General features: G+C 46.1%; 1 protein-coding gene across 1 annotated transcript; it reads left to right on the top strand.

Annotated features, from left to right (window-relative positions):
• Positions 1–280: 280 nt before the first annotated feature.
• LOC144718580 (fibroblast growth factor 16-like) lies at positions 281–4,381 on the top strand. Its single transcript, XM_078593953.1, has 4 exons — positions 281–352; positions 455–743; positions 3,432–3,535; positions 4,091–4,381. The coding sequence occupies exons 1-4, from the start codon at positions 281–283 to the stop codon at positions 4,379–4,381; spliced, it is 756 nt and encodes a 251-aa protein (XP_078450079.1).
• Positions 4,382–16,384: the final 12,003 nt, after the last annotated feature.

Here is a 16,384-nt window from a genome sequence, read left to right as displayed (position 1 = left end):
CATATCCGAACCCAACAGAATCAAACGAAATCCAAACAGAATCTGCTCCTTCAACCACCACTTAAGAATCCAGTGACAGCTACTCACGAATATTCTGGTTTTCATTAACAAACAAGACAACTTCCAACACAAGTGGATTTCTTCAGATGAGAACAATTTGTTCATCGGCAAGCAGTCAAGTTTCACCCGCCAACCTTCGTGCGAACAAGACATCTGCATCGCCGGCGTCATTTTGTCCTAAACACAAAACCTCGTCGCTCACCTCTGCATGTTCACAACAATGCCGGCCATCGCAGAGATAACCTCAGCCCTGCAAGCCCTCGCGGCCGCCACCAACGGAATCCCGGCCAACGTAATGACATCTCTACCCAGCGAGCCACTGGGCGCACTCTTACAAAGCATGCAGGGCAACCACCATCAACATCCAGTGAGCCACCACCACCACCACCACCAGAGCGCCGGTCTCCACCACAGCGCCGGCCTCCAGCAGCAGAGCGGCCACCTCGCCGACGTGATGTCCCTGAGCGAGCACATGGGCCGCGGCGGAGCGGATGGGGGCGGCGGCGGCGTCGTTGGCGGCGCTGGCGCCGGAATGGGCATCTTGGGAGCAGCCGGAGGAGGGGGCCTGCTCCACATGAAGGGCGTCATGCGGCGCCGGCAGCTCTACTGCCGCACGGGATTCCACGTCACCCTGCTGCCCAACGGCACGGTGCACGGCACGCGCCGGGACCACAGCCGATTCGGTAAATGGTTACCGGAGGCAGATCGGTTTTTTTGCGAGCGGTCAGCATTTGGTGACCGCACTCGACTGACGAGCCCCAATAGTGATGATGACACCACCGTGTCTCCAGTTGGCTCGTGTCTTTCTCGCTGCTGCCTGTCAGTTGGTAGGTCAACATTTTTGCTCCAATTTATTTTCATGGTGACAATACACAAAGGCTCTGAAACGCTTTTTGTACATCCTTCTGTATGCGTTTTGAAACGGGGAGAAGGGTTGCCGGGCAGTGGACAGGGGAGCAGCCACTGTGGGGGTCGTGCGTGCGAGCGGCACCAGAGCCTCAGAGGCTGCGTGCCTGCAGGCAAGGGAGTCCAATGATCCTTAACATCCACGGTTAACAAAAATCCCCGAAGCGTGCCTTCTCATTTTCAATTGAACACGAAACGGCACGTTCACAGCACTCTCCTGTGGTAATCTTGGGACAATATGAGCATTGGAGAATAAGAGGTCAGGTATTCTGCCCGCTACTCTGCCTGCGAACTCCGTAGTGTGCGTTAAAGCAGATAAAACGATGGGTATCATCTTCCTTGACTGCTAAAACCCTCATGCATTACAGGTGTTTTACAGGGGAATTTTTTTTTCGTTTTAAAAACTTTGTTGCGTTGTTATATATTTTTTTGAGTCCATGCCTGGTGGATTTTTTTCCCCCTTCAAGTTTTATTAGACTGTGCCAGACGTGGTTAAGAAACACTCAGAAAATCTTGGATAAAGCTCACGGTAATTTTGGAAGCCTGCTTTTTTCTCCGTTCACTTAAAGCTTCCGATGCCTGACAGTGTTTGTCTTTAATCAGCGATAATAACGGCAGGGCCCATGCGGGCACACAGGAAGCGGTAACATCTGTAGGCCGCGACGAGACGGACAAGGGCCAGGATGTCGAAGTGGGTCGTTTTAGTGCGCGGCGTATGGGTCTACAAACTTGGGGCAACGCTTTGATCAATTTGACTGGGGTTTTTTTTTTAATGGCAACGCAACCTTAAACTGGCGTTTCGTTCATACCGGATCATCTTTACGAGAGTTATCGTGCCCCCTTCTCCGTTTCAGACAGATGGACAAAGCTGATGCATTGACGCTGTCAACCCAAGTTGGAAAGAGTTAAAAAGAATAGATTCTTAAATTTATTGAATCGCTGCGAGGGTTTAGGCCGTAGTGGGCGGGGGGGGGGTGTATTGCCGCATGCTTCGTCTAGGACCTCTCGTTGCTGCTGCTGCTACCGCCACTGTATAAAACGTTGCAAAGATGACAGTGCTGGGTGAAGGAGTATATGATGATGATCTGTGGGATCACAAGGACCATATCAAGATAACTGTGAACCTCACATTGAACCTCTTTGGATCAGGGAGGGAGGGAGGGGGTTCAAGCCCCGGGTTGGGTTTTTACATCGCTCGGGGGCGTTTGTAATGGCCATGATGTGACACCGAGCCAAATTCTTTGAGTTCCTCAGCTCGTGCCCTGGGGTTGGGTGTCCCTCGCAGGGGCTAGTGCCCATGCCAGGAGACTCTGCAGACTTTGAATTTAAGTGCTGCGGGTAAAAAAAAAATGTTTCCCAATAACTGTGATATAGGTGAAACCATGTGCTCGACGTCGTCTGGGTCTAGAGTGATCGTGCACGCGACTGAACGTGTTGTTCCATGTCATATTTTTAAATCCTTTATATTAAGTTCGCGTGCTTGCTTGCTTGCGTGCTTGCTTGCTTAGGACCGTGCAAATCTTTCGGTCGTTTTTTAACCCACTTCCCGTGATCCAATCGAGCTGACATTTTCCACACAGACTCGTTGTGCCAGACAATTATTGTTCGTGAAAAAAAATTCCCAAAATTTTACACTTTTTAGGCAAAAAAAAAATATTTTACATATCAAATAGAACGCATTCATGGCTTTGGCTGAACGTCAGAGTGTAAGAGCCCAGAGCGTAACCCCTCTACAGGCCGTGGCGGAGTAGCGCAGTTGGTAGCGCCCTCGCTTCCCATGCCAAAGGTCGCGGGATCGATCCCCGCGTCCTCCACAGGCGAATATATTTTTAAATCCTTTATATTAAGTTCGCTGCCACGCATATAAAGGATTTATAGTGAAAAACTTTGTTTTTACGGGTTATACTTATTGGAATTCCGGTCAACGAATACATGACAATCGTCACCTCATCACGATAACTTATTTTGTGTGTATATTTCTACTGGGAACTACAATTTCCAAATGAGTCTTTTCTCATCACGATGTCATGTATTAGTTTTGAAAAATCAGAATTCATATCTTGGAAGAGGTGCGAGGCGGCAAAATAAAACAGGTGTCATAGGCTGATGCTGCATTGTGGTCAGCAGAGAGCAGTGCAGTAAAATCAATTGTTGCATTAAACTATGGCTCCATGTCGACGCTCATTTCCCGTCACCAACACGCACTGACGAGCGTAGTGAAGTACGGCCGAGTAACCTGCACAACGACCCACGCGGAATCAGGAGGCCCTCGTCCAGCAGTTGATTGGCAAAAAGGATGTGTGTGCACGTGCATCATGGGTACACCAGTGCCACCTTGGGACTGTGAACTGCTGTGCCCTGCTCATGATAACAAACCTACTGCCAGCCAATTGCTGTTTCCACCGACCACTGTGCACTCGCTGAAGTGACCGTTGCTCACAGATGTGGCCCCGTCTCTGCTGCAGGGATCCTCGAGTTCATCAGCGTGGCCGTGGGGCTGGTGAGCATCCGCGGGGCGCACACGGGCATGTACCTCGCCATGAACCAGCGCGGAGAGCTGTATGCAACAGTGAGTCCACGCACGCACAAACGCAAACACAAACAAAATGGCTCCCCAATTAACCTACCTCTCACAGACTTTTGGAGCAAGTGCTGTTAGCCAAGCACCCATTGATACATTTCATATCCAAACAGGGCACGATGGCAAGGTGTGGTCTGCACCACACCTCGCAGTGTGAACTCGCAACTTTCTGATTGTGAGATGCTCACTCTGCCATTGATCCTACACACCGGCTACTGTACCACGTTGTGGTGCAGTCAACAGTGGTCGCCCTATGAATAGACTTACCGTATACTCACCATAGGATTGTGGATTTTATGCCACTGGCTCCCCAGTAAACATGGAATTTTGGGCTAAACGTTGGTCCAGCATTTCCAACGACAATGTCCACGTTGGGCCGACATTGACATATTTACTGTTTACTGGATGAAGCTGGGGAGGGGGGGGCTGGCTGTAAACGGTAGATGAGCATCGCCCCAGCGCTCAACATTGAGCGGAAGACGACTTCGACTCGACGGACCTTTCATTTTGTGGTCGTGGTGTGTCTCGCATACGTGGCCCCAGGCCGCAATGTCGTCGGACACCATCTTCCGCGAGCAGTTCGAGGAGAACTGGTACAACACGTACGCCAGCGCAGCCCACCGCCACGCGCTCTCCTCCCGCCGCCTGTACGTGGCGCTCAACCGCGACGGCTCACCCCGCGACGGCACGCGGACTCGCCGGCACCATAAGAACGCGCACTTCTTGCCGCGTCCTGTCAGCGACGGCGGGCCGGGCGGCCGGCTGGGGGAGACCGAAGCCTCGGAGCGCGAGCAGGCGGCGCTCGTGCGGTCGCTCGGCAAGCAGCGCAGCTGATGGCACAAAACGAACGTTTAGTAACATTTTCCAGGTCAAGGGTCGGCAACCGTCGCGCCAGTTGTTGGCGATTGACTTCAACACCTTAAAGTGCACGCGTTCGTTTTCCAGATTGTTGTTATTATTTGTTAGCCCAAATCATTATTTATTCAGTGTGTATTAGGTTGATCAGAATTCAGTGTTGTTGCTGTTTAAGTTAAGTGAACCTCGCATTGATGGCGGAAAGGAAATAGTTAATTTAAGGTGGCTGGGTGGCTCTTGGGCGCTCGTCATCCTGAGGCAGGACTGAGAAGAAGCTGGGTGTGATCTGCGTCAACTCCTGTTGCCCCACCTGGTCCTTCCTTCTGTTCAGTGCAAGTTCGATCCGTTCAGCAGCAAAGTCGCCGACGAAGCACAAAATAAAACCTCACCACTGGTTTTGCACTTCATTCGGTGGAGACCAGGCCGGAGGCTGAGCCAGAAGGGTGCATTGTGTGAACAATTAATTCACCTTCACGACTAAGTAAAAAATGTCGAGTAGTTAGAGCACTTTCTGCGAGATAGACTTCTGCGGAAGCCTGGTATGTCACTTCTCAGTTGTTGCTAGATGATGCGTCTCATCGGTGTGAAGAAGTGCATACGAATTTCGAATATTCACATTGGGGAGGTGGGGGGTGGAAAGCGTAAAAACATGAAAAACATGACACTAAAATATTTTAAAAAAACCCTAAACTAAAAATATTCTTGGACCAAAAACAGTTCGACATGCTAACTGATGTTACACGATAATTTTAACACGAGTCAATTTCTCTGGCTGTGTCGACTGACCCTGGGATCTGTTGGTTCCTAGCTCCTGTGGTTCCTTGCCTCGCAAGCTATGTGCTGTCTCGCAAATCACACCATCACACCGGTCAATCACATCAATGGACATCACACATTTGGTGCCGGGCGACATATACCGGCATCTACCCAGTAAACATGCAACATTGGGCCATCATTGGCATGTGGTTGGAACCGGTGGACCGACGTTGGCCCAATATCGGCCCGACATTCTACTGGGCAGTATGTATGTCCTGTATTTGAACTTCTTTCGCACCGTACGTAGCCAACCATGCTAATCGAGGACAACAAATTCAACACAAAAAGCAGTTCTAAACATATTAGTTTTCAATCTAGATTTAACAGTACATAAGCTCCAGTGGCTTCCTAATATTGGAAGGAAGAGCATTCCAGATGGCCGCAGAATCGCATCTGAAAACGCGCGATGCAGTGACCATCTTTGTTCGATGGTTCGCCAAAAGCCACTGCGAGGATGACCGCAGTTTGTGTGATGGTCTATGCCCCTTTGCGAGATCAGCAAGGTATTGTGGTTTATTTGTGGCGAGCACTTTGTGTGTAAGAGGTCGTATATATAGAGTGAATGTGAAGGTGCGATGACCTCATCCGATTCTGACCACTGCCTCGGGACAAAGAGCGGCCCTGGCGTCGTATGAGTGGGTAGTTGAGGTTAGGGTCGTTTCTGCAGGTTGTTTAAAATTACCTTGGCCCATATCACCCAGGTCGGGTGAAAGTGCACGGTGGAATAAATGTAATTAAAATAAAAATTCAGATAAAACAGAAACAATGAAAATACCACTAAATATAAAACTTTATTTAAACTTAAATACCACAGATGTAATTTATAGGACTGTGGCCTTTGACCACCCAGCAACAATGGGCACTGTCCTGCCCTAAATGTTGTGGCAGAGCCAAGACATCTGCTTCAAGAAGAATTACCATCGAATAATCACCGAGATAGCGTGTACTATTGTTCTCTTCATACGCGTAACTGAATTAGCGTAGTTCTAACTCTGACTTCTGCTGGCGCCCAATCCTCCCAGGACAGCGATCCTCAAAAGGCGTTCTGCACTCGGACGAGGCTCTGATCCCAACTAGGCCGCAACAATCTAAAACGCTGTAATCTCCGTTATTTATTACCGCATTGATATTTTAGAAGGCATAATTTAAGCAATATTAACATATTATCATCACTATGCCGTTCCTGTATGTTTGATAACTGCCTTAAATGATCGGTTCTGTCGTCAGTGTAATCAATAACCGGTATTTAATGTAATCTCAATATCACTAGCTTTCTGATGCAGATATGGCTGTAACCAATCACACATAATTACTTAGTTTGAAATTACAGATATCTATGCATATTTAAGGTACGTTGTAGTATACGTAACGTATTATTAATATATACAGAGAGATTACTATACTGTAATTAAGGTTTTATACATGACTAATAATAAAGTGGCTCTGCTGGACTAGAATTAGCGAACGCAATAGCCTGAGAGGTTATTAAAGCTGGGTTCTAACTCAGAATGTGGTTCTGATCCCTTTGGTATGGGCTTGGGGGATGCCTCACCATTGTGGGATTGGATTCAAACTCAAGGTTAACGTGCCACTCATGTCGAGATGATCATGAGAGTGGCACGAGCATGTGAATCGCGTGTGTGTGTTTTTGGGTTCCGTTTATTCCAGCATTGGATCCAGACTCGGAGCAGCGTGGCATTTGGACCCGGGCAGCGGTGCACACTGTGTGCACATCAGTCATGCACACTGTGTGCACATCAGCGGTGCACACTGTGTGCACATCAGCGGTGCACACTGTGTGCACATCAGCGGTGCACACTGTGTGCACATCAGCGGTGCACACTGTGTGCACATCACACACTGTGTGCACCGCTGATGTTACCAGCAGTGCAGAAGCGCCCTATTTGCCCGACGTGATGACAACCGTGTACCGGTGTCACCTTTATTATTATCTTCAGTGCAGAGTGGCTCTGCTGCTTGATTTGAGGGCTGTATTATTACTGGTTTTATCGTTTTTAAGTAGCATAAACATTGCCGTGTATGTCCCATACCGTTCTTTTCAAATGCGTAACCCTTTTCAGTCTTCGATGTGACACGTGAGCAGTAGAGCCCTGCTGCCCGACACAACAAGTGTGTTAAGTGGTTTCAGCCCTATTAGGGATCATCGGTGGTGTGTCCCCCAACAACGATGCTGCCACACACCTTGAAATAACACCGCGTGGGGCAACTAAACTCATCCTCGCCCCTGTACACCTGGCAGTGTGAATAGGTACAAACCGACGGTCGATCGACAGGATGCAGTACGGTGGGGTAAAGTGTGGGCACCTCCACCTCTTCCAAGACGTTAAAGCCAGTGCGGAAATGTAGGCAAAATTGGGGGGGGGGGGGGCTGCCGAGAGGTCCTTTAAGTGGAGGCCCTTCTGCCAGCGAGTGGCCTGGGCAAGTAATTGCAGGGCTACGCCTTTACCATTAACCACCTTTGTGTGCCATTCGGGGAGGCACTCGGGTTACTACAATAATGTCGACGGGGATTTTGAACACTGATTAGATGAACAGAGTTAGATCCATTCCCAAATTCTGTGAATGTACAGTAGTCCTGCAACTAATTTACAAAAAGCTATTTACAAACCCTGCAACTAATTTACAAACTTCAGGCCAGAATTTTTAAGCACAGTTGTTTTGCTTTTCGCTTTTTTTACCTGAAGTGCCAATGGTCAAAGAAGCAAGTGGTAGTTAGCCGACAGAATGGGTTTAATTAGAAAGATTTTGACGAGATGGGGATTTGACCAATTAAGTCGATTTCATGTTTTAAACAACACAGCATCTTCCTCCTCCAGCAAATTGCCAACCACAAACGTTTGCAAGTGAATGCAAAAGCTAAAACACGCGTTCTTATTATTTTTAATGCAAAGAACTTTATCGACACTGAAAGTAAAAAGACCTTTTAGCGGTTTTAAAATAGACCGTAATAAAATTGGAATGTTAAGTAAACTCACCCGGGGTTTTATTTTTTTATTAAAGTTTTAAGTGACTGCAGAAACATGCCTAATTAGCAAAAAAAACACATGTAAAATGCGTTTAAGGTTCTATATGACGTTACGTTTAAAAGCTTGCTTAATTTAATCAGATAATTTAATAATTATTATATTTATTTAATGTTTGATTACTGTTATAATGAGTGCACTGAGCAACAGCGACAAGGTCACGCAGGGCCTCGCAGACCCTTCCCCCTTGCCTGAATCAACTGAAGCAGATATAGAACATCGGAGACGCGATGCCACTCCTTACACTGCTTTCACAACTGAAGAATTGTACATAAAACAAAAAAGGTTCCTTAACTGGCAGAGTACCAATTGAGGATCGAGCCACCCCTTTCAGTCGGGTCCAAGTTTAACTTGTTTGGCCAATTCACAATTGAGCATTTTGGAATGTGGGAGGCATCCGGAGCATTGTATGCACTGTAATGGGATTATTCTCAAATATCCACACAGGTCAACGATCTACAGGCTATGCCATGTTCCGCATACCATCTTCCAGTGAACATGTCACGTAGGACCAGGATTGGCCCAGTGTCAACCAACGTTGGTTCAACGTTGCATCTTACCGGGCTCCTTCCCAATGGGTATCTCACGCAACAATTTTGCGGGGATGACCCATACACCTATTACAGGTGTGCTCAGCCATGCTTGGCCTCTGCTTTCGGACAGTGGCCCATCTTTGGAGCAGAGAGAGACAGAGGGGAAGCGTGTCGAAAGTTGCGAATCATAGCCGAAGATGTCATTTCACATTGCGATTATTTAAAACCCTTTAAACATCGCACAATGAATTGGCGTACGAACAGTTTGCATGAGTAGATACCGAGTACCGAAAAACTCACTCTCGATGACGCAGCCGTAAGGGTTTAATTTTAGGCACATGAAGCAAATAAAATGTGCAATGTGGCATTGGGGCAAACAAATCGTGAGGATGGGCGATTGACCAACGTGCGTACAAAGATAATTTTGGGGGCCCAAAATTATCTTTATTGTCACGACGTCTGCCAGTTTCTTGTGGCTAAATCACGTCCAGCATCAGTTGCAAATGTCACGCAGTTTTACTCCCCCCGATTCTTTCCATTGTAAACTGTTGCATGATGACAGGTTGTAATAACTGCTGCACGAGTACCGATTGATCAATCGATAGCATGGGCGAGATTAACTCTGGTCCGAGACGCCTGGAGTGTTTATGGCCCGGGGTGAATTTGTAAAAGCCAAGTTTTATCTCCCCGGATGCCCTTTAAAAAACGAATTGTGTTGTCTAGTGGATAAGCGCCCTTTAAGACCGTATTGGGGGTAATGCTGTACTATCACGCATAAGCTTTGGAGGTTGATTCGCCATGCAATTACTGCTTGTGAATCAATTCAATTCCTGACTGCCGAAGGCTTCGTGGGAGAAACCCGCACCATCTGCTGGTGTGAATGTGCACAGCAGCCCGATTGTCAGCCACCAGGATTAAACAAAACACTTAATCTAATGTTCTAAAAGTTAATGCCAGGAAAGGGCAGTACGGGGACTATTTATTACGTTCATTTGTATTCATCATCAGTGCGTAACAAGCGCGTATTTGTTTAATTCGTGTAGACCTATTTGCCCTACGTTATGATAGCTGTGTACTGGTTTCACCTTTATTATCATCAATGCAGTGTGGCTCTTCTGCTTGACTTGAGCGCTGTATTATTGCTGGTTTTACCGTTATTAAGTACCATCAGCATTGCCGTGTATGTCCCATACCGTAAATTTGAAATGCGTACCCGTTTCACTCTTTGATGCGACACATGAGTAGCACGGGCCCTGCTGCCCGACATAACAAGTGTCTTCCGTGGTTTCACCCCTGTTAAGGCTCATCAGTGGTGTGTCCCCCAACTACGATGCTGCCACACACATTTGACAAACAGGGTTACTGGGGAAGGGGCGGGGTGGTGTGCGGGCCGGTGATATTTATTGAATACGTTTCTACAATGATCGCAAAATTGTGCCAATAATGAAATAAATCGTATCTGATGTTTTAAAAAAAAAAACGCGCGTGCACTCTTTTGTTCGCTGTGTTATTAGCAAGAGGGCAGGTGTGTTCCCTCTCCGCAGCACGGACTTAATTAAAGCAATATGACTGCAAAGGTCCTGCAATATTTGTCTTGAACACTGTGCGTGCGTAGTATGTGTACACACCACACTGGATATGGATCCTCTGAAAGAATACAACGTAACCTTAAGGCTAACAACACCTTAAAGGTCAACGTTTTCCAAGAACAAGCTACAGTTGTACACACAGTTTCCGTTGTAACAACCATGCCTGGGAGTTATAGAAAAGAAGACAACACAAGCCCCTTTGGGGTCAACTTTGAACCCGAACATGTCTTTGTTGCGTCTGAGAAATGGTATAAAAAATTGATTGATTATAGCCTTTAATGTGTGTTATCGTAATTTTTGGCTTCTTTCGGAGGTGGTAGAAGCAAATATTCAGAGCAGGTGCTGATATCTATCCATGGGGGTTTTTGTAATTGTGTTGAATGGTAACGCCAAAACAATTGATATCGCATCATACCGCGAATAATTATATCGCAGCAAACCCGCATGCTAAGTACAGCACGCATCTTTCTTATCCCATCAGCAATCCATTTGACAACGGAATTTAATATTCCCATAACGAGCAAATCAACAGTTTTCAGTAAAAAAAATATCTACGGTTTACTCCACGGTGCAATATACGGACAGAAACTGCACGCGTAAAAATATTTGCACGTATTATCTAATCAGTGGCCACTGCCCAAAAATAAGGTATGGATTATAGGGGAGCGGCGATAAAAAAAATGAAAATCGTGAAGAATGTGCGTTTGGGCCGAAAATAAAATATTAAAAATAAAATAAGTCTTAAAACGTGGAGATTAAAGAGAGCGCGTGCCGCGCGCCCCTGGGATTCAGGTATTTCCGCTGCTGGACGCCTGGATCTTATTAGACACAGCCTGGGATCCCATAACACAGAGCCTGGGATCCCATAGGACACAGCCCAGAATCCCATAGGACACGGGTAAACAATCCCAAAGGACATAACCCAGGCTCTCTCTAAGACACGGTTCCACGTTTCCATTTCACAATTTGTGAGGCTCTCAAGCAAGGCTTCCATACAACAAAACCCAGGTTCCATCACTGGTTCACGTTTTAGGCTCTCCCAGAAGACTCGCTGAATAGTCCCCTAGCCCAGACTCGCAGCCCAACCTTCTTGAGCAGGTGCCCATTAGACTCAGCCCAGACGCCCATCAAAGGCTCCCTAACCAGATATGTCTGGTGTGTGTTTATTATGTTTACGATGTGTATGAGGTATGTTTATGCTGCATGGTATGAATGGTGTATCACTATGTTATGTGTAGCATCTGCCACAGTATGTGCTTGTTGCAAATATGTATAGCATGCATTGTGGTGTCACTGGTGTATGTACGGTATATTAGCGTGTATATTATGACAGGTTTGTTTATGGAGTGTATATAAAATGCATAGTCGTGCTTTATTCTATGGTCATGGCAGGGAGATTCCTGCAGGTATCGTATCAGATTCCTACGGTTCCTCCCTGGATGATTCCGGAAAGAATCAGAGGTTTTCTATGGGTGATTCCCACGTAAAAAATCTCCATGAACGTGAATGGGATTCAAGCAGGCCCTTGTACAATATAATGGCATTCTGTGATTATATTTGCGAATTCTTCTTCGCCAAGCTGTGAGTTATAATGAGCTAAGCTAAGCCAATTCCAGCCGGCCAGAATAGAAATTCAAGCTTATTCTAGGCAGCCATAATCACAATCGAAACGAATGGTTGGTGCCGAGTGCTCTATGTGTCCAAGTGGAGCGGTGGCATATCGGTTCGCGTGACCCTGCGCTACAAACCTGGCGACCTGGATTCGATTCCCGCTCGTGTCCAACACCAGGTGCCAAATATCTGAACCGGTCCTGGGCCTCCCCTAGGTTGACTCAGCCTCAAACGAGTACGATGTGCGGTGTGTAAACATCGCCACTAGGGAGACAAACGCGGCCAGGTGTGGTGCTGGCCACCTACTGCGTTGTGTGCCTTGCCGGTCTTCATAGGTGCTCGCTAGCAGTACTTGCTCCTAAAGTCTGTTAAGCTCAGAGGTAGATATCGCAGCAAGTAATGGGTTCTCATTTACTTTGCCAGCACTTAATCTAAAAGGTGTAAATTCCACATTCGTATGGCACTGATACATTTTTCCAAAGCAGAACCATTGTTGACTTCCCACGATATGTCTGTCATTTATTTATATACACCATAGATCTGATATTGATAATAATTATATGATTATGATTTTGACCTGTGCCATTGCAATACAAAACTGGGTAAGCAAGGTCAGCCCCCCCCCCGCATCCCCCCTCCCCACCTATCCACCCCCTGCCCGTTTCACTTCCCCGCCAATGTTACCGTATTATGCGAACTATGGCGAAATGTTAACTACCTTGCCTGGTATACAGGAGGTCGTGGATTCCATCCCGGGTCCTCCGGGTTTTTCCCCTCCACATTTAGAAACACGCGTTTCCAGTGTTTGGCTGCTATACATTTCCACGTGATAAGTCCGTTCGTTGAGCTAACTTTTGTGGCCAGATCGCTTCTGAAAAAGAGATACAAAGCCTTACTTGGTAAAATAAAAAAAATAGTTTAAAATAAACAAGACGCATTTTCGGCCCCTGTATCTGAAAGCAAACGTTGGGGATGGTTTCTTACACAGTAATCCGGTTAGGTCTACAAGTGCACGAGGCCAGATCTGTTTAACTTGATCGACACCGGGCACACGTTTTTGTTTGGGTGCGTCTTACTTTCCGGAGCGTGCGTCTTATAATCCAGCAGAGCAGGGCAACAAACAGTTCAACAGGCGTGCACTTATAAACTTGTGTCACTGTGGTAACGGCCATTCACATTTCGTAGAACAGACGGGGCCGCTGCAACCTTCGAAAATGGCAGCATACATCAGCGGCGACCAAATTGCACGAGGTCGTCTTGGGTGAACCCCCCTTAAGATTGTCCTTCAAGGCAATTCGGTTTGTTTGAAGTGCTTTTAATTGCAACACAAATTGTATGCAACGCTGGCGTTCATGCTTACGTGATGACTTCACGGACACTTGTAATGAGATCATATGTCCTGTCCTCTTGACCGAAATACTGCAATGATTTACCCCAATTATGTATAATGGTTTCTCGAATGTAATTTTACTATGGATGGTTCAAAGAGTTTTTTGTCCAAGTCATCGTATGTTACAGAAGATTGTGTTGATTCAATACTGATATATGGACTGCACAGTATTGCATCATTGTACAATGCGGTAGTTTTGTTCTGATTTCGCTTTATTTACCTGAATGTGTGTTTTTTTGTTTGACATTTTTTTAGTAATTTTAATAACCCAGGTTATTCTGGCAAATGAGGATTCTCTGGTCTCTTTTGCATTTGTCTGACGTGGTTAAATTAAATTAACTATTAATTATACGAAGCGATGTTATTGCCTCATTTAATGCTGACAATTCAAATAATTGTGGGAGTTAGGTGGAACAACCTTCCTCGTAAAACACCTTGATTTCCTTATGCTGCTTCAAATATATAGCCTCATATAGTTTATTTTGTGTATTCTGTGAATTGCTATGATCCAGAGTCTTAACTGTATTTTTTACATTTTATATAGTGCATGCTGTATCTAGTTCCAACAGCCCATCCCCACTTCTTTGATGATGCCCACAAATATTCATTTTTGTCCAAGAGCGTTCCCCTTTTAATACTTTCCAAGTCAAGTAAATTTTATTTTTGCTTACACATATGGCGCTTTTCTGGCACACATCTGCCACCCAAAGCACCATCTCAACTCAGGTTGAAAGCAGTTATGCATTAGCTCTGACCTGTCTAAAACGGTGGGGGTGGACAGTTAATCTTATAGCGACGATCCAATATAACGTTTCTTGGACAAAGGTTTGCCAAAAACTTGGGAAATAAAAAACAGCGCTAAAATTATTTGCCTGCGCGTTAGTGTTGTCATATGGAGGAAATCGCCCCAGCCACATGAATGTGGAATTTCCACCATTGTCTCAGAATTTTAAACAGGAAATGAAAACCACCTCAATGCTCTTTTGAGCAGGAAATCACCGAAGTAATATATTTAAAACATTTTAAAATAATCAATTTAACCACTGAACGTGCTCCATATATTTTATTTGGGGTAGGCCACGTAATCATTTTACGCCAAAATTATTGTCATTAATCGCACACGCGACTTTTGAGTTCATTATCTCATGACGCTCAGGGAAGTTTCAGCGAAATCTTCGTATGTTCATACTGAATGCGATCTTTGCAAGGTTTTAACCCAGTAAACATGGAATGTTGGGCCAATATTAATTCAACGGTTTTAACCACATGCCAACGTTGGCCCAACGTCTGGTATGTTTACTGGGAAGCCACGGGTGAGGAACTTTATTGGTCGGAATTCGATCAATACATAAGCCAGGTTTTTGGGGTTAAATCGTGTAAATATATAAATGTGTCGTTAAACCCGACACCACCCCACACAGCCATTTAGGAATGATTGTCGCGTAAACAGAATATTCCAATTCATTACTAGTACAGCACACTGATGTGTTGGACAGCAAAGCCACATTTCCAATCTGAGTATGATGTTGCGCGCCAGTAATCACAACTAGCTTCATCAGGAAACAGCCAGATTTGTGGAGGAATCCTCCTGCTTCGTTCGTTAAATAGAGGGAGAGATGTGATGTCACTTGTGTGCCCTTCGAGCGCGAAGTAATCAATACAAATCACCTATTTGTAAACGTGACAATATTGTCGGGCGGTGGAGGGTTTATGACAACTGCGGCATAAAACGACCACCTTGTGGCCTAACCCAAAAACAAATATGGATCATTGTAGCTCAATCAACTCTCCAGGAGTGTGCGACTGTGATCATCCATAACAGACGGTACAACATGTAACAACGCAATGCCCCGATCCATAAATATAAAGGAGACATCACCTCCATGTGAAATTGTAGTTGTTGCTCTGAATCTACATCAGTAGCCATACGAAAGAAGCTAAACCTCCCGTAAATCTCATGACTTTTGTGTGGCCATCCCCACTCTGAATCCCTCCCGTCTCCCAGCCCCTTGTGAAAACAGACGCTGCTCCATGTAGCAGCACAGAGGGCCTGCAATAGCCTCTTCCTCCCTATGCCTCATCTTTCCTGACTCTTTGTTCCCGTTTTCCGTTCCCTTTTCATCCTTCTCTAAATTAACAATCATCAATTCGACTTGTAACCCGCGCATTCATCAAGAGAGACCGCTACTCAACAGGAGCGAGGAACCACAGACCAGCGGTAAAGGCCACCACGTGATGAGCCTGCGCCAAATCACCCTCCAAGCTCTGTAGTCCTCGATATATTAAATTATCACACAATTAAGAAGTGTATACACGTGGGAGACAATCCACGCGAACTATGGGGCAACATTCTATCCAAGAACTAAAGCGATATTTTGTTCGTCAACATTTGCCGTATTGTCTTCTCCTGGTAAGCCAGGCCGCCACGGTAGGAGGACACCTCCTCGAAGCGCCCACAGGAGTTTCACAACATTCGCGTGATCCACCAACCTTCACCTCCACAGTTCTGGATGACAGGCCACGTGCGTAGCCACCACCGCCCATTCTTTCTCTTCTCTCGTCCCTTTTCCTTTTTCCCCATTATATTATATCATCGACTCTACTGCTGCCCTATACCGTTGTGTGTGCCACGGGTAAAAACGAAATATATAAAATTGCTAGTTGGCAATCAAACACCACCTTATGTTGTAATCCATGAGAATGTGGAATTTCCAGCACCCTATCTTGTCGTATGTGCCACGTGTAAAAAAAAATTGCTAGCTGGCAATCAAAACACCACCCCACGCTTTAAGCCATAAGAACGTGGAATTTCCAGCATCATATCCCGTCGTGCGTGCCACGGGTAAAAAAAGAATAATTTCTAGCTGCCAATCAAAACACCACCCCGCGCTGTAAGCCATAAGAACGTGGAATTTCCACCACCGGCATCGGGTCGACAACGAGTTTCGGACACGTGCCACGGTTCGACAAACTTGCCAGGGCGACCCGCGTGCACGTGA

The sequence above is a fragment of the Lampetra planeri genome, chromosome 5 (assembly GCF_965212315.1).
Source record: "Lampetra planeri chromosome 5, kcLamPlan1.2.h2, whole genome shotgun sequence".
NCBI lineage: Eukaryota > Metazoa > Chordata > Hyperoartia > Petromyzontiformes > Petromyzontidae > Lampetra > Lampetra planeri.
This window is presented reverse-complemented; position numbering and strand designations above follow the sequence as displayed.